Source organism: Zingiber officinale, chromosome 8A (genome assembly GCF_018446385.1).
Source record: "Zingiber officinale cultivar Zhangliang chromosome 8A, Zo_v1.1, whole genome shotgun sequence".
Classification (NCBI taxonomy): domain Eukaryota; kingdom Viridiplantae; phylum Streptophyta; class Magnoliopsida; order Zingiberales; family Zingiberaceae; genus Zingiber; species Zingiber officinale.
The window spans coordinates 28,390,707-28,409,455 of NC_056000.1; the positions used below are offsets into that span (position 1 = coordinate 28,390,707).

The following is an 18,749-nucleotide window of genomic DNA, read 5'->3' on the forward strand; positions in this document are numbered from 1 at the left end:
GCGAAATAAGGCCCGGTGGAATGCGACGGTGGCTTGAGGTGCGTCCGCTCGGCCACCCGATGCAGATGTTGCTTGTTGCTCCGCCCATGCTTTTTGTTTTAACTCCACAAGTTTGGCGGCCCTCATCTCAACCAAAGCGCCGAGTTCTTCCGTCGAAAGCGCCACCGTGTGTTGTCGCCCAGCCTCGCCCATTGTTCCCGCTCGAATGCAAGTGCGTTCCCAGACGGCGCCAAATTGATCCTGTCCAAAATCTGGGTCAGAGGGACTGGCGGCTCCTTACTAGATCCTTAGGTGCTCCGGCGAACTGCAACAAAACCGAGCGGAGGGGTGTCCCGGCGACGGCCCCCAAGTCAGCGAGGAAATAGCAAAGAAGTGGCTTTAGAAGACCCGTGTACCTCCGGTGAAGAAATGGAGACCTTATATAGACCTCTCAAAGAAGCTTGGGCGCCAATCAAAGCAACCACCGCTTTTGACCATGCCCGGTATGGGTCTGTCAGGGCCATGGATCTGTCAGGAAGACGTCCATGAGGCCATACCGCTATCAGATCAACCTTTCCATGATGTGACGCAAGATCCTCCATCGTGCGATCTTGTACGGCCTAATCATCAGACATTCTGCCGATATCCCATATCCCGAGCCGAACGATAGGCCGCGCCACCCTCGCCCTTATCTTGGCCGAGCGGATTCCCGCTCGGCCCTTTGGTCCCAGCCGAGCGGATTCCCGCTCGGCCCTTCGGTCCTCCTGCCTTGGCGTCGGAAACCCAAGCCCATGGATGGGTTATCTCTAGCTCCGCTCGGACCATTACCCGCTTGGCCAGCCCTCCATCTGTCCTTAGGCTGGGACCCTTCAGAAGGTGGGCCCCCCATTCTTACCGCCGGATCAATCCCCATGAAAAGTCAAATTACGCTTAGCAAGACATTTCATAATAGAAATAATCTTTACTAAAATAAGTTTCCAATGTTCTTTCTCTTTCTTAATTTGCACTTGAATCTTTGTCAACTGTTTCATTCTTTTTCAATCTAATTTACAAATCAATTCAAGTTCTCATGATGATAATATGCTCAATATCATTCTCATGTTGGCTAAGTCTGTCACTTATATGTTTCCAATCATTAAGACCTTCATTTGCTAGCAAGCATTTATTGTTCATTGATTTAAATAATTTACAACAAAAATAATATACTTTGTTTTCATCTTCTGAGTACACAAGCTATTTTCTATCTTGATTCTCTTCATTTGGTAATTTTCTTGTGTAATAAGAATATGAAAAATGTCTCTAAAACGCATCTATAGCGAACTTAAAATTACCTTCTCTTATAGGACCTTTCTCTACCAAAAGATCTCTTATTTTATTATCAATGTTATTCCAAGATCTTGGATCATATATATCCAAACAATGACCAGTTTACTCTAACTCATTTTCATTCTCAATTATATTACTAATTTCTGTATTTAAATCATTATCATCATTTTCTCTCAATTCTTTCTGCTCATTAGTTGCATGATTATTATCATCATTTTCTCTCAATTCTTCTGCTAATTAATTGCATGGTCATTTAGTTTTTTTTATTACTCGGTTGTTGCTCATTTGTTACATGATTATTTAGTTCTTTTTGACTTTCTTCTTGTAATTCATCAACTGAATCTTTAATTGAAGTGTTAGCTTTAAAAAACTTATGAAGAGCACCTTTTTTAGTTTTAATAATTTGTTCCAATTTTTTTTTTTTTTGTTTCTTTTTTGACTCCCAGATTCATGTTTCTTTGGAAATATGTTTGTACTATAAATTTAAAGTGTAAAAGTAAAACATACAAAACTAGCAACAAAGCGAGCAATAAAATAAACACAAGTAGTGAAAATAATAATAAAAGAGTAATACAATAGTTTGTGCTTGAAGCAATTGATATAATCTATTCTATGATGATTAAAATTGAGATCAGTTATTTCAACTTTTTCAAATATGTAAGAAAAATTACAAAATATTGGACTCCAATACAATATTAAAAATTAATATTGAATATTAATACTAAAAAAATAGAGATAAGTTGGTAACTTACGTTGCAGGTTTATTTATTGATGAATGATGATAATGTTGAAACTAAAATTTTAATTGAAGAATAACTTTTTCTGATTTAATTAGAAGAGATTCAAATGAGAAGAAGAAAGAAAATTGATGTTTAAGATTCAAACTTTACTCTTCAAAATCTTCCAATTTCTATAAACAAATTAATAAAGAAAGACTTGTACCAAAAATAAAATTTTAGAAAGGAAAAATGAAGATTTACCTTCTTTCTTTTTTTTCCTTTCCTTTTTTCAGATATTTTTCTTAATTTTTAATGGTTAATATATTTTTTTACCTTTATTAAAACAATCCAACAAAATAAGTTTTTATTATAACAAAATATATATATATATATATATATATATATATATCTTTTGAATTTGGGGCCCCTAAAATCGAGGGCCTTAAACCATCGCCCGATGAATATGCCTCAGGATCGGTCCTATAGAAGACTCAGAAGTAAGGACCAAAAGACCCGAGAGGCCTGCGAGTCATAGGCCAACAGACTAAAAAGCCAGAAGATCCTAAACTTTCTTTTGTTGGAATCATTTCAACAATTTTAACCAATATTTTTTTACCCATGTGGTGTCTATTTATCATTCTCTGGATCAATTATTTGTCTTTTCATTATATAAAAAAACTTCTCAATAATTTGATAGAGATTGCACACTTTTTTTAAAATCTCACTCTTTTATTATTTTTATTTTTAAAAAGTAAAAAAAACATTTAAATTAAAAAGGGGAAAAAACATGGAAATAGGGAGCGGCTCCTAAAAAAAGCAAGGATGTCCTCTCATTACGGGAGGAAGCTCTCTTATTACACAATCATGTGGGTTGCATCAGCAAATATTTTTAGAGAGCTCCCATATATAGATAATTTTTTTTTTAGCTTTCTTACTTTTGCCCTCTCATACATGTCACTGAAAATTATGAAGTTCGGTTTGAAAAATGAAATCGGCTTCTTGACCTCTTTTCTCCTTTTATGGGTGGGATAAAAAAAATGAAGATAAAAAAAAAAGCCAAAAACTCCCCACCCATGGGAGATGCTCTAAAAAAACAAAATTTAGTCGTAGTGCCGTATAAAAGACTTCTGATACTATACGTAATGACGAGATAAAAAAGAAAGAAGATGTTTAAAAAAAAAAAGTTAGAATTTATTTTTTTTCGTTATCCTTCGAACTATAATATACTGATGAAATTGTCTGAAAACAAAAGGATTCTCAAGCGCAGCCTGCTACCTCTAGATCCGCCCGTCTATGCGGAAAAATAATCATAACTCGTGGGCATCACGTTGAAGCGTACCTTCGTGTCAGATTCGTCATCACTGCTGACTCAGCAGGACCCATCAGTCGCACCTTAACCTACTCAATTATTCCCCCCATCATGCCTTCCATTTTGTCACAGTGCGTGCATATGAAAAACAAAGAGAGAAATTGTCAGAGACCAGTATTCTCGTGGGACTGACTGACAATATTGGCAATGAAGAGTTGAGTTCGTAAAGGCTTTTTACGTCTATGAGACGTCTCTTCAGATGACAAATGTCACCATCAGAGAAGATTAATTACGAATAACTATTAGTTATTAATATAATAATTAAAATATTAAAAAAAACATATTTCAACATGTTACATTTTAATCCCATAACTTTATATAACACTACCTCATATTTTACAAAATATTAAAGATTAAAATTTAATTTTGATAAATTAATAAATATATTTTTTAATGGACGATTAATTTAAAAATATTGAATCGATGATTGTAGCGTTTCCTCATTTATAATTGATGAAAAAAAATTTATGGAATCGAATAAATTGAATATCTTATATCAATTTTAAAAAATAAATAATATGGGATTGCAGTTCATTTTTTTTAAAAAAATAGATACTGAAATAAAAATAGGTATGCCTTTCGAATCTAGCACACCATCACTGAGTAAGCATCGCTGACAAGATTTGACTTGTTTATGGCATCAAGATCACAGAGATCCTCCTTGGACCCTTCGCAGATCCAGTGGAGTTGCATCATCGGCCAGGAAGAATGAGACTCTGTTATCCTACTGTTCCAGCTCACCAGAGCCACTGGTAGATAATGGGTCGAATTCGGATTGAATTTTATATTCTCTGTATTCATATTCATCGAATATAGGATATATGATGAGTATACTCATAAATGATCGGATATCTTCTATACGTATAATTTTTCTTCTTTCTATCGAACTATTATCATTCAATAAAAATATACTAAAATTAACATCCTATTAAAATATATATATAATTAAAAAAATAGATTAAACATCTATATAATCTCCTACTAATATCAACAAAATAATAGTAAGTTAATTTTAGAATTTTTTTTAATATATGTATATATATTATTTAATCGGATATTCAGGTCGAGTATCAGGTATTGATAGCCCCTCCATACCTTCTTTTATTCGGATTGAATGTCGAATCCTCCGTTAAATTCAGATGAAATTGTCATCCCTAATTACTAGGCGATGTGGTAAACAAAAATAAACGATGATTCATGAAAAAGGAACTTTTGATGCTCACAAGTCAATAGTTTTTTTTTTTAATAATTTAATTATCCAAAATTTTAAATTAATTATTTTTAAGAAAGATACTATAAAAAATTTTCATTCACGATCAATATAAATTAGAAAATATTTATGATTATCTATCCAGAACTATTAATATTTTTAAATTGGTCATCTTAAAAAAGAAAATAACTAATTTGGTCATGTAAATTTTTTATTAGTTATTAGATAAATCAAAAAGTATTCCAATGATTCACCAATTTAGTGTTTTTAGACTTACCGTCTTTAAAAAAATTATCAATCAATTTATTAAAATCAAGACTCAATTTTTAAATATATAAAAAATTAAGAAATTATTTTGCTACAGCAGTATCCTCCCTGTTTCATGCACTATGACGATCCTCTTGTACATTGAGATTATGAAGGATGTAACGTGATATGAAACATGTAGACTTATTAGTTATTACAAGTCAATACTACTCTTTCGGTAATTTATCAAAGGATACATGTAAGGATTTAAATTTATCAAAAAAAACATAGATTATTTTGATATTTATCAAAGAATGTACTTTTTTTTTAGTACATTTCCTATTTTACCCTCTTGATAATTTAATTGTTTTTATCATTTTTCTTTTCTCCATTATTTTTCTCTCTTTTTTTTTATCGACACACAAAACATATGAATAACATTAGTCTATTTTTTAATAATATTTTAATACATTTGAAGACGTAAAAAATAAACAATGAATAGCATATTTGAACTCCTTGCAATTTAAGAAATCCACTGGAACTAAAATGAGTGTAATCGGAGCTCTCTAGGTCGATCAGTGAGGTTCAGTCAAAACCCACTGATGGATCTAGAGAGCTCCGATTACACCTATTTCAGTTTCTATGGATTTCTAAAATTGTAAAGAGTTCAAATATGGTATCAATTATTTATTTTGGTTTTCCATATATGTTAACATGTAAAATGAAAGAATCGTCAAAAACGCCCATGTTGGGCTTGATATGGAATCATATCAGGTCCAACGTGGGATTTTTTTACCGATTATTTGATTTTACCCATTTCAGTTCCTATGGATTTCTGATGTTGCAAGGAGTTCAAATATGATGTCCATTATTTATTTCGCCTTTCATAGATATTAATATATAAAATCAAAGAATCGTCAAAAAAACCTACATTGGGCCTGATATGGAACCTGATATGAAATCATATCAGGTCCAACGTGGGTCTGATATGAAATCATATCAGACCCAACTTTCATCAACACTAGAGAAATTATATGTATGGGAGAACAATGAAGTCAACCATGTAAATATGAAAGTTATCATCAGAACATGAAAACAGACAACTTTCAAAAGCTTGTTTCTCCCTAAACCTAAAATGAAAGTCATTGGCATGCACACAGGGACATAGAGGTAGATCAGAAGTGAGAGAATGACCAAGAATACTTGATTTCAAACTCCATAACACCAGTGCCTATGAGAAGATAACATTCAAGTGATACACAAGATTTAGAAAATATCATATTAAGAAACTAGACCTTCTTACTGCAGTATCATCGTTTTTTGCTAAATTGTTTATAATTTTCACTAGTCCTAAAAATTAGGTCATTGTAGCAGTAAATAGAACTATTAACAAAATAAATACCTATGATGATCAACCAATTCTGGGTGGACCTATAAAACTTCTCCAGCGTTGATGAAAGTTGGGTCTGATATGACATGATTCCATATCAGATCCAACGTGAGTTTTTTTTTATAATTCTTTGATTTTATATATTAATATTTATGAAAAGGAGAAATAAATAATGGACACCATATTTGAACTCCTTGCAACATTAGAAATCGATAGGAACTAAAATGAGTACAATCGGAGCTCCCTAGGTCCATCAGTGGATTTCGGTCGAAACTCACTGATAGACCTAGGGAGCTCCGATTGCACTTATTTCAGTCCCTATGGATTTCTAATGTTGCAAGAAGTTCAAATATGGTATCCATTAATTATTTCACCTTTTCATAGATGTTAATATATAAAATCAAAGAATCGACAAAAAAAACCACATTGGGCCTGATATGGACTCATATCAGGCCCAACATGGGCATTTTTTATAATTCTTTTATTGTACATGTTAACATCTATGAAAACCCAAAATAAATAATGGACACCATATTTGAACTCCTTGTAATTTTAGAAATCCATAGAAATTGAAATGGATACAATCAGAGCTCTATAGATCCATCAGTGAGTTTTGACTGAAACCTACTGATTGACCTAGAGAGCTCCGATTACACTCAATTTTAATTCCAGTGGATTTATGAAATTACAAGGAGTTCAAATATGTTATTCATTGTTTATTTTTGCTTCTTCAAATGTATTAAAATATTATTAAAAAATTGACTAATGTTATTCATATGTTCTGCATGCCAATACAAAAAAGATAAGAGAGAGAAAAATAGTGGAGAAAAGAAAAATGGTAGAAAAAGTCAAATTGTTAGGAGGGTAAAATAGGAAATGCACTTAAAAAGGTGCATTTTTTGGTAAATATTAAAGTAGCGTACGACTTTTGATAAATTTAGATCTCTACATGCGTCCTTTGGTAAATTGCCGCTACTCTTTTGTAGGGAAAGTAGTTGTCCTCTAAGGTGGTGTTTGGTTCTCTCCTAGGAATCGAAATGAGAATGAGTATCATAGTATTGTGGAATGGGAATAAGTATGAGCTTGTGTATCATTCCTAAAAATAATGTTTGGTTAGTTGAATATTTTCAATCGGAATGAACTTAAATTTTCTTTTTTTACCCTTAGAGGAAAATAAGAGAAAAAAATTAGATGGAAGATAAAGTTGAATATGAGAAAAACATATGATGAGAGAGAAAGTGTGATGGGAAAAAATGAAGAGAGGAAAAGTATGATAAGAGAAAATGAGGAGAGAGAGCATGATAGGAGAGATTGAGAAGAGAAAAAGTATGATGAGAGAGAAAGAGTGATGGGAAAAAATGAAGAGAGAGAGTGTGATGAGAGAAAATGAGAGATTGAGAAGAGAAAGTATGATGAGAGAGAAAGTGTGATGGGAAAAAATGAAGAGAGGGAAAGTGTGATGAGAGAAAATGAGGAGAGAGAGTGTGATGGAAGAGAATGAAAAGAGAGAAAGTGTGATGAGAGAAAATATGGAGAGAGAGTATGGTAAGAGAGATTGAGAGAGAAAGTATGATGAGAGAGAAAGTATCATGGAAAAATGAGGAGAGAATGAAGAGAGAGAACATAATGAGAGAGTGTATGTGATGAGAGAGAATACAGAGAGAAAATGATAGAGAATGTATGATGAGAGAGAATGAGGAGAGAGAGTATGATGGAAAAGAATGAAGAGAGAGAAAATGTGATGAGATAAAATATGGAGAGGGAGTATGGTAAGAGAGATTGAAGAGAGAGCAAGAATGATGAGAGAGAAATAATGATGCAATTGTTGTGTCTTTACCTTGAGATCTAAATTCCACTAAGTAAATTAAGAACAATAAATTTTTAAATGTGTAAAGTTTTGAAAAAATTTATCACAAACTCATTATAAAATCTAAAACAATGATATTCACTAACCAATACCACCAGCAAGATCCTAAAACTCCTCTGATTCTAAAAAATATAAAATTGATGATCTTTTTTCCCATTTCGTCGGGTACCTCTTCTCCAGGACACGAGATCGGCCTCCACTCGGCGAGATCCAAACACCCTAAGATATAACACGAATTAGAGCTTGGGCTAACTTGTCGATACGACCCTTCCGACTCTCAAATCGGTGATTGAGTAAAGAAAGAAGAAGAAGAATAAGACTAAAGAAGAGGAAAAAGATGGATAAGAAAGCTAGTGGAAAGGAGTTGTCTCAACTTGCTAGAATAAGAGAATCAACTTCCTTGTATTTTACTGCTTCCATTGCTTATATAGATATTTGAAAGAAATTTTCACGTCATTTGTTTTTATGTCTTTCTACTTCTTCTCGTCTAAGCGAAGATGAGATTTTTGACAATTCGTTATCTTTCTTCCACTCCTTGATCATCACACAAGACGAGAAAGACATCAAGGGAACTGATTTAACATCAATTACTTGCCTCTTCATTTACAAATCGCCGTGTATTATGAAGAATGAATCAAGTGAACTGCCTCTAACCCTCGCTATTTACTTTTTCATTCATCAATCATCAATCATCATGTGTTAATAACTAGAACCTTCCTTGCTTATATTATTCTAAAGAGATCCATCCGTATTACTCAGAAGGGCTTGACTATATTGTTCGGAGGAGCCTATCTATATTATTTGACGGAATTTATTCAAATTGCTCAACGGAACTTACCCAAATTGCTCGGAGGAACTTAACCACACCATTCTGCGGAACTTAGTGATATTGTTTTGTGAAACTTAATGATCTTGCACTGTGAAACTTAATGTTGTTCCATAAAACTTAATGATATTGCCCTACGAAATTTTATAATATATTACTCGTAAGATCTATACTACATTGCTAAGAGGACCTCAATACCTTTGAACAGACGATGTTGACATACATTACTCTGAGGACCTCATTATCTTTGAACAGAGGATCTTGACTTATATTGCTCGGGTGACCTCGTTATATTTTCAACTTATATTACTTGGAGAACCTCGTTATCTTTGACGACTTATATTGTTCGAAGGTAAAATCCCGACTATCATCACAAACTTTTAAATTTTTAATAGTACAAGTATAATAGTTAATTTTAAATAAAACCGACTGATGGACTTACCTGTCACAAACTTATTATAAAACCTAAAATAATAATACTCATTAAACAACACAACACCGTCAATGAATTTTAAAACTTCCTTAATTCAAAAAATATCAATATTTTAACATTTTAAATCATTTCAAAATCAAATTAAATATACTCCTAAAAAAACTACTTACTATATTTATACGTCCAAATCTGAATTCAAAAACATAAATAAATAGAACAAAAATTTTAAAAAGAACGACTTGATATTATGAAAGTGAGGTGCACGAAATAAGACATCCTGAAATCTACATGGGCGTTTCAATTAAATGTCATAAGAAATATCCATGAACAACTTTTTAAAAAATAATAAAAACATAGGTTAGAAAAAGATAAACTAAGAATTATTTAGCATGAATTGTTTCAATGTTCCTTTGAACGATGAATGGAGCTGTGATTGTAGCATGTTGAAATTACATAATAACTAGGTGGCGGCCATTCAGCAGCTGTTTTCATCTGAACATTTGTTTTTGTTCCCCTGGCGTCACACGATATCATCAAGGATAAACATGATTCAGAATAATTATTGTATACGCAGCATGAAAAATATAGCATGAAATGCATGCATGTGTTCACCAAACTTAGTAGGAGACATTCTCCCAAGTGATAGACAGCATACACTGAAACCTTTGATTAAGGATAACTTTGCAATTTAATGGGTTTGCAAAGACTATCTTTCACGCATTGGTTGGTAGAGTCCTCTGGAGGCCACCAACGAGAATGCCATAGTGCAGATTGTACACACTAGTACTATCATTTTAAGCAAATGTATATGAAGTTGAAGGCACGGAGGTGTATGTAGGCCTACGATAGTAATGACATGTTCGCATATAAAAGTGTGAAGAACAGTTCAACCTCCGGCAAGCTTTGAATGGCCTGTGCAAATTTGTTGCCGCGGGGTTCATCAAGTAGAGGCGAGGTTAACCGCACAATTTGAGGCAAAAGTTTGGCTAAGGGAACTCCCAAGGAGCTTGTCCCAGCGACTTGATTGCTAATGTCATCGACCAAAACATCAACAACCTTTTTCAGAGATATATCCAAGATTTTTCCAAAATCTGGGCTGCAAATAGAATAATACAAAGACACAATCAGAAGCATAGCATGTGCAAAGATGAATATACACATAACTTCTTAAAATAATATAATTTCACTTCGTAAATTAATTACACCCCATGAAAAATCCGTCAATTGTATTTGCATGGCTTTCCAGAACATAAAGCAGTCATAACAAGAGAAAAGGCACGTCTAATGTCCACTATCATCATTGGCTTGGTCTTTCTCAGAAGATCGCACAAGGAATTCTTGTTCCTTTATGGAAAACATAAGCAAATGAGACTAAGAATGGCTAGTTTTGGTATTCTACGAATTTCTTAGCCAAAAAAAAAGTTTTTAGGAAATGACAGCCTTAGCTGTTGGTGAAAAAAACTTGTTTCATTCTAAAAGGTTGAGATGGCTAGAAAATTATAATAAATTTAAGTTTGCTCGTATCATCAATCTAGGTCCTAAAACTAGAAAAGTGTCTTTATACTATGGAATAGAGAGTTTTGCTGGTATTATCAATCTAGACAAAAATATTTCAAGAATATCTATGAAATCCAAGATCTTTTTTACTGAAAGGAAAATAATTTTCAAGCTCACTGTTTAAGTGATTCAAAATGCTTAAATTAAATAAAACAAAATACTTATCAGAACAAATCAGTTGGTTTGATTTAATTGTCCTAAAATAGGTATGATTATCAAGGGAAAAAGGTATATCAGCTTTCACTATTATCATTGTACCTGGCATAGATCCTGGCATAGATCCAGTACGATCCAGCCAGACTTAGCGAGCATTTAAAACAATAAATGGCTGCATCATCATCACATCATCATCTGTGTTAATCCAGACTATTAGGGGTCGATTAGTAAATGGGATGTATATAGATGGTAAATATTGTAACCAACATACTCTACAACATGAGAAACAGTCTAGTTCCATCTAGAATTACCAGTTTATGCTATAGCTTAGTAACTATACCTACACACGGATGATTATCAAAAAGAAATTATAATTACACACACGAGGTAGACAAATTTCAGAATCTTGATTTGCAGATTTACAGAGTTAAATGTATGCAGCTATTATCCCTGAATTATAAAGATCTAGTTTTCATTCTCCGAATGGAAAAAAGAGGATCACAATGAATCAACTCAACCATCCCATAATACATTTTCCTACTTAGAGAGGTAGGCTAACCATCCCAATAGGAACAAATAGGAAAACCAGTGCAAAAGCCACCAAACTAGTCTGTGAGGGTCAAGGTATAGTTGTTCCTACAAGTATACAAATCCAGAGCAAACAAAGCAAGAGTAAATAATATGGCAAAATCAATGAACAAGGAACGTTAAGAAGCCTCAATTGCACACTACAAAAATATGTATAAGAATATTAATGCATGCCACAACATAGAAATGAAGAAATGAACTTGGTACATAGCCTGAACACCTACCAAAATATTAGATGGAAGGAAGTTCCAAGCTATTATCTAATATTCTAGTAGTTAGATTCCAGAAAGATCTATTCATATTTTCAATATCCAGCATGCTCTACAAAGCATAAACTAGATCCAAACTAGTATATATTAGCATACCTTGACAGCACAGAATGAGTCTCAGACAAAAGCTGTTCCAGTTTAGTGGCATCCATAAGAGGAGAAGAATCTTCAAATCCGTTGGCAGACATGGCCATCTGTTGCTTGTAGTCATGAACATTTTCAGGAACCAGATAACTTATCCAGTAATTTAATGAGCCAATGTTCATGAACATATCCAGAATTTGGATCATTATCTCATGCAGTGTTGCTATGCTAACAGGCTCCTTAAGCTGCTTGCTGACCATGATACACCATGACAAAAAAAAAACACCAGCATTATTAGCTAAACTCTTTGTTTCTGAGCATTCTTAATATTATGTGAACAAGAAAATCAGGTTTATCTTATACAGTTATAGTGCTTGTCAGGCATGAAGTCATATACTACAGCATAATGCATCTATTGAAGTGCAAGATGATGTTGAATTGTTCTGTTGATTCATATCAAGAGGCATATGCATTACATGGAACGGCCATTGAATCGAAACAAGCACAAATTTTTAACTAGCATTTCATATGCAAATTAGATAGGGTCAAGCAGCAATAATTACATACTCTTTGAGAACTTCCTTAGCTGCAGTCTGCATGTTCATAATTAATGAATTGATCCCATAGGTAGCTAAATAATCTGCGGTAGCAAGAAAGTCCTGTTGCCCATGACTTTTAAATGAGTCAATCTCATTCTGCCAAAATGTAAATGAAACAAAACATTCAAACCATGTACATGTATCATAGAATTTAAACTCATTAAAAAAAATCAATGAGATGATTCCATGCATAACATTTATTGTTCAACGTTGGTTTTTTCATATTAGATTATAATTCACAAGAAAAATAATTAATAAACTAGAATGATAAGTAGAAACTGGAGAGGGATTCTTTTATTGGACAGGAGTTTTTTTCTCTTCTCATGGTTTTATGTCCTTGGGAAAAAGTCAAAAGGGCGTCCCTTTTTATTGGAATCGTCAAAGGGTGCCTCCTTTTCATTTATTATCAAATCAGTGTTCCATCCCGCCATAGCTTATTTTAATTTCCAAAAATACCTTTATTTTCATCGTTGTTGTAGCAGATACGAGATCATACTGATGCAACATAAAAAAAAATAACTTAAACATAATTGTAGTAGCTACGACCCTTTAGTTGCTACAATTGTGTAGCTAATCCCGTAGTTGCTACAACATGAACACACATCAATTTTTTCTATTAAAAAAATAATTATAACTTGTACTTTCCTCTAGTTTATACTCACTAATTAAGCATATTAATTAGCTGTAATCCATTTAAAATTAACTAAGCAACCTACAACCAATTCACATGTTGATCTTCCCCATACAGAACCATTCACATTAAATATTGAGTTACTAAATGTATTATATAGTTGTAGCAGTTATGGGATTGTAGCTAGCTACAACTGTGTAGCAGCTACAATAGCGCCAAAACAAGAGAATTTTCGGAAATAAAAATAAGCTAAGGCGGGATGAGGCGCTGTTTTGATGACAAATGAAAAAGGGACGCCCTTTTGACGATTCCCATAAAAAAGGGTGCCCTTTTGAATTTTGCACTGTGTCCTTTGTTTGAAAACCTTGTCCCATCCACTTGTTAATGTAAAACAACTTGGAAGCATCAACAACACAGGACAGCGAAGTTCTTGTTGATACTGTGTTTTCAATATGTGGTAGGATCCACTCCTTGCTTGATGGAGGCTTTCCTTTGAGTAAGGGGATCAACCGAAGTGCTACCCATGAAGATATCCTCCTATTAGAAGAAAGATGATCATGCAAGATATTTATCACTTGATCATGCGATGATATGTTACCTAGACCAACTGAAGTGTTATGGGTGATGTGTTGGACAAGTGTGTTGTGATGCAAATGTTAAAAGCATCTTGTATCTACTTTAGAGGAAACTAAAAGCAAAAGAGGGAGAGTTTTATGCTAAAACCTACGGAGAGTGGGTGTGTGTAAGACAACCGTGTAGTCACGACCCTTAGACACCAAAAATCCCCAATAGGTAACTTTAGACTCTACCTTGAGTTTAGAGGGTTTAGGGACACTTGGTAAAATAATGCTAAGGGTAAACTGCTTTACCTTTTGTCACTCCTAGCTTCGTCATTATATTGGATTTACTTTATATAGCATGCTAATTATACCATGTATAAACAAGCTTAGAGTTGTCTGATGATATATGCTAGAGTTATCCCATCATGAATACATAATCAAGACATTATTCTCTTACTCCTTCATGCCAGTATGTTAATTAATTGAAGATGCATAACAACAAACAACAACAACAACAACAACAACCAAGTCTTATCCCACTAGGTGGGGTCAGCTATATGAATCCTTTTACGCCATTGAACTCTATCTCCTACTATATCATCATCTATACTTAATAAATTTATCTTATTTTATTGTTGCTAACCAAGTCTTTTTTGGTCTTCCACTTCCTCGTTTGATATGCGTGTTTGTCATAATTTCACATCGCCTAACTGGAATATTTATTGGTCTTCGAAGTACATGTCCGTACCATCTTAAACGTGTCTCTCAGAGTTTTTCCTCAATAGATGCAACTCCGACTTTCTCTCTAATGCTCTCATTTCTTATTTTGTCCATCCTCGTGTGTCCACGTATCCACCTTAATATCCTCATCTCTGCAACTCTCATCCTCAATTAATTGAAGATGCATGTTTAGAATAATTTAGGATAAATAGTGGGACATGTATTGAGTGTGATACCTTCTTTAGCCAAGAGACTACTGCAAAGAGACTGCTTAGGCGATTTAATGTCGAGTTCCTGTGATAGTTATGGATTGTTAGGATCGAATTGGCGATCACATGTATTGTTATGAGATATTTAGGACCTATGATGGTTAGAGATTGTAGAAACCCAATTTGCAATTACATATGTCATTATGAGACATCGTGGGCATGACAGTTTGGAGACTTTTACTTGGAAATCACTGTGCCATTACAAGATATTGTGGGTTTGTGACTATTAAGCCTACCAGCTTCAGCAAGAGAACATGAAGTGCCACCCTTGTGCTAAAATGACCCCTTGGACTGACACGAGAACCTTACCACTTATTTTTTTACTTGTGAGAGTATATTTATTGAAGATTTTATTTCGAAGTTTACCTTCGTACTACTCAACGAAAGACAAATACAAGTACATTCAATGCTCTCAAACATTGTTGCTATTGGAGTTGAAGTTTTATTTTGTCATAACAAGTTATTCTTTGGCTTTTTCATTTTTTATGATTACGGTGCTTGTATTTTACCAACCTTCTTGCCGACCCCACCTAGTGGGAAAAGGCTTTGTTGTTGTTGTTGTTGTACGGTGCTTGTATTTTACCCTGTTGTTCTAAAACCTTTTTGCATAGTTGAACAAAGTTTCATAAATCTCCTTTATAATAAATTATTCTTTGTTATTATATTTGTGTTTGTGTCAGTGATGCTATTATACCATGTGAATGTTGAGAACAAATATGTTACGAGCATATATTTGTTTCTGTAATGCTCCTGTACCATGCGAATGTTGAGTACAAATATGTTACAAGCATGGTCTAGTGTCTCATTGGCACAACCTTTGGCCAACACAAGAAATGTGCAGAAGGAATTGTTAGCCAACAAAGTGAGTTTTCCTTACACAAGGGAAGTAAGCTCACTTGGGGCATGACATTAATAGTGAGGTAGCTTCGCACATAGAGTTAAATGGCAAGTGAAGATTTAGCAAACCTTAAATAAATGGAACTCATGGCTTATTACTACTGTTGTTGTTGTGTTATATAAATCAATGAACCAAAGAATCATAAATAGACAAAGAAAAATAAGCTAGTAGGAAATAGCAGAATTGTTGTACCTACTCATGCCCATGTAGACGTTATTGTGAATTCTTAAACTGCGCATTAAGAAGAAACTCAATAGGACACTTTGTCAATATTAGTTTTCATTATTTTATCTTTTTTGTTGAAGGGGAGCCTTGGCGCAACGGTAAAGTTGTTGCCATGTGACCAAAAGGTCACGGGTTCGAATCCTGTAAACAACCTCTTGCAAAAAGTAGGGTAAGACTACGTACAATGGATCCTTCCCCGGGACCCCGCATGGCGGAAGCTTCGTGCACCGGGCTACTCTTTTTTTTTTTAATCTTTTTTATTAACTCCAGATATAGCAATCTCATCTATGCTACATTACCTTGTATGTGTAGCTTTCTATCAGTTCAATGTTCCAATTCATACAACATGATAATTCTAATGGAACAACAACAATCATACAAGATTTCAGAAGTTCCTCATAGTTTCAACAATCCACTCTCACTTATCAATGATTTCTTCATCAAAATTGTTTCATGTATGCAATTTTAGTTCTAATTGCCTTAAAACCTTTAGTTTCTAATGTTTTTTCCGTGGCATTTCAAGCTTAAAATTAAATCTATTACTCTCTCATCAATCAACACAATCTCGTATGTGAATAATGTTTTATAATTTGAGTTAGGCTATTTTAATAAATTATGCAATCATCAAAGATTAACAAAAACAATCTCATAAAATGAATAGCAGCAAACGAATATGGGCTATAGTGTTCCACACATTTGAATAAGTGAATCTAATATATTATACAGGCTTCTGCAATTGTTCCCTAAGATGATACTTACAAGAGGTTGAGCATCCTCAAAGCCACGGGCAATCTCTACATACAATTGCCTTCCTAAAATGTTAACTTGAACTCTGACATATAAGCAAAGCACAGTCATTGACCACAAAGAAGCTGCTGTCCTTGTGAAACCTGGAAGAAATTCAAAAAATTACCAAATAATTTCCAAGTGAAAAGAGACCATCTTTAGAGACAAAGCTTCTCGCAGGTTAACATAAATAAGACTGCCAACTTCTCAGACACATTTTTGCAAAAAGAAACTGCAGCATACTTAGAATTTTAAGCCTTTCCCACAGCTCGAGCTTCTCCTTGAGGGGAAGTGAGCTTGACTGTCCCTTCCCATGAATAAGCTTCTCCGTCAGGGGTAAGAGGTCCAAATCCTCAGACACCCTAGACCGCAGGTAGTGCATCGCATAAGGAAGCGTGGTCGTGTCGGAAATCCTCTGGATGTTCTCAAAATGCACTTGCAATCTGCTCACCAACGATAACAAAATTAATCAAGCATAAATATTTGAAATCCATAATGAGAAAAGGAAAAAAAAAAAAAAAAGGAGGGTTAATTTACTGATTCTTGATGAGTTCATCGACTTGTCGAGCGCCTTCAAGCTGCTGCTCCAAACCCGACAATCTCCTAGTGTGACTCTCATAGAGCTTGTAGACGAGATATCCACCACCGACAACGCCGAGAGAAACCAGAAACTTCCTTCTATGCCTGCTCCAAAAACCCCTGAATCCAGTCGGCCATAAAAAAAACTAACCTTTAGTTCCTTATTCTCCATAACGAATAAAGAAACACAGGAATCGGGCGAAGGAAGAAGACAAAACCTTAAAGAAATCATGGCATAGTTGAACGGCCAAAGAGAACTCTTCGAGCCGGAAGCTAAAGGTGATCGAAGCAGAGAAGGAGAAATTGGAGGCAGGGATCAGCGAGTTGCTGTGGCAATCGAGGGGCGAAGCTGGAGCCAGGTCGCGGCCGCTTGAGGGGAAGAGAAGGGCGTGGATCTCGACATTCCGTTTATTCCACCACCAGATGATTCCGTCTCACTGGTCGGCTACCCAACAGAGGATTAGAAATCCCTAACTCCAGACGGGATCCTCTGGTCCGCAAGTGATCCATTGATCATGATTGGTAGATTCCAATGATCGTCGTTTGATTTTGGGCTTCAATCACCAGCCTTTTTTTTTCATTGATAACAAAAAAAAAACATTCTTTTCAAGCTATTTCATATTGAATTTTAGGTTTGATGTAGGAAATATTTTTATTTTTTATTAAAATAATAATTTTGATCAAAACTATTATAATATATATGTAAGAATCTACACTGAATGATTTCTTCCGAACGACAGATCGGACACTCAATTTGAGGATTTGAAGAAATTCTATTAGAACTGATTAAATATTTAATCAGGTATAAAAATTTTTGAATGAGCATGGGCAAATTTGATAAAATTCTATCTAGGTCCATATCTGATTAAATTATATATAAAGATAATTTTTTATATGTCGCTTAACTTATGCTGCTCATCCTTATAAGCACCTAAAATATTTTTTTTGTTTTCTTAATATTATAATTTAACTCCTAAATCTTAAAAATAAAATCTTAAATGACTTAACCACGAATGTGTGACGTGCATAGGATGTAATCGAGCCGAGCCTAGTCGAACTCTTGGATGTTTAAGTTTGTCTTGTTTATAATTGAGTCGAACTCGAATTTTATTTAACGAATATATTCATGACTCACGAGCTTATTCGAACTTTTATCGAGTCTAAACGGGTTTAATAAATATAAATTATAAATTTAAATATTCATTAAAAACTAAATTATATATTTTAAAAAAATTATAATATTCTTATTAAAATGTATAATTTATTCTAATAAATAAATTTAATATATTTATCTATGTTTTTCATAAGTAGAGTGTAAAATATATAAATTCAATATCAAAATTATTATTTTTTTTTATTTAAAAGTTAATTTATGAATTTAATGAACATGTTCACGAGTTAACGAGTCGAATATTGTGAAGTTTGAGCTTGATTTGTTTATCTTAACGGGCCTCATTAAACGA

At 33.9% G+C, this 18,749-nt stretch overlaps 1 protein-coding gene across 2 annotated transcripts; it reads right to left on the reverse strand.

Annotated features, from left to right (window-relative positions):
* Positions 1-9,895: 9,895 nt before the first annotated feature.
* On the reverse strand, positions 9,896-17,860 carry LOC122008201 (peroxisome biogenesis protein 3-1-like). Of its 2 annotated transcripts, none has more exons than XM_042563833.1 (7): positions 17,505-17,860; positions 17,245-17,406; positions 16,951-17,150; positions 16,681-16,811; positions 12,587-12,678; positions 12,032-12,271; positions 9,896-10,461 (listed from the first exon to the last, which is right to left on the reverse strand). In XM_042563833.1, the coding sequence occupies exons 1-7, from the start codon at positions 17,516-17,518 to the stop codon at positions 10,206-10,208; spliced, it is 1,095 nt and encodes a 364-aa protein (XP_042419767.1). In that variant the 5' UTR covers positions 17,519-17,860; the 3' UTR covers positions 9,896-10,205. The 2 variants fall into 2 exon arrangements, with proteins under 2 accessions (XP_042419767.1, XP_042419766.1); XM_042563832.1 differs by having other exon boundaries at positions 12,587-12,714; positions 17,505-17,857.
* Between the last annotated feature and the right edge of the window lie 889 nt (positions 17,861-18,749).

What these genes read in the sequence shown, in the direction of transcription:
- LOC122008201 (XM_042563832.1), bottom strand. An exon ending in GATGAACTCATCAAGAATCA is followed by an intron (nt 17,151 to 17,244) that starts GTAAATTAACCC and finishes GTTGGTGAGCAG; the next exon opens with ATTGCAAGTGCATTTTGAGA. An exon ending in GCTAAGGAAGTTCTCAAAGA is followed by an intron (nt 12,272 to 12,586) that starts GTATGTAATTAT and finishes TATCATGGTCAG; the next exon opens with CAAGCAGCTTAAGGAGCCTG.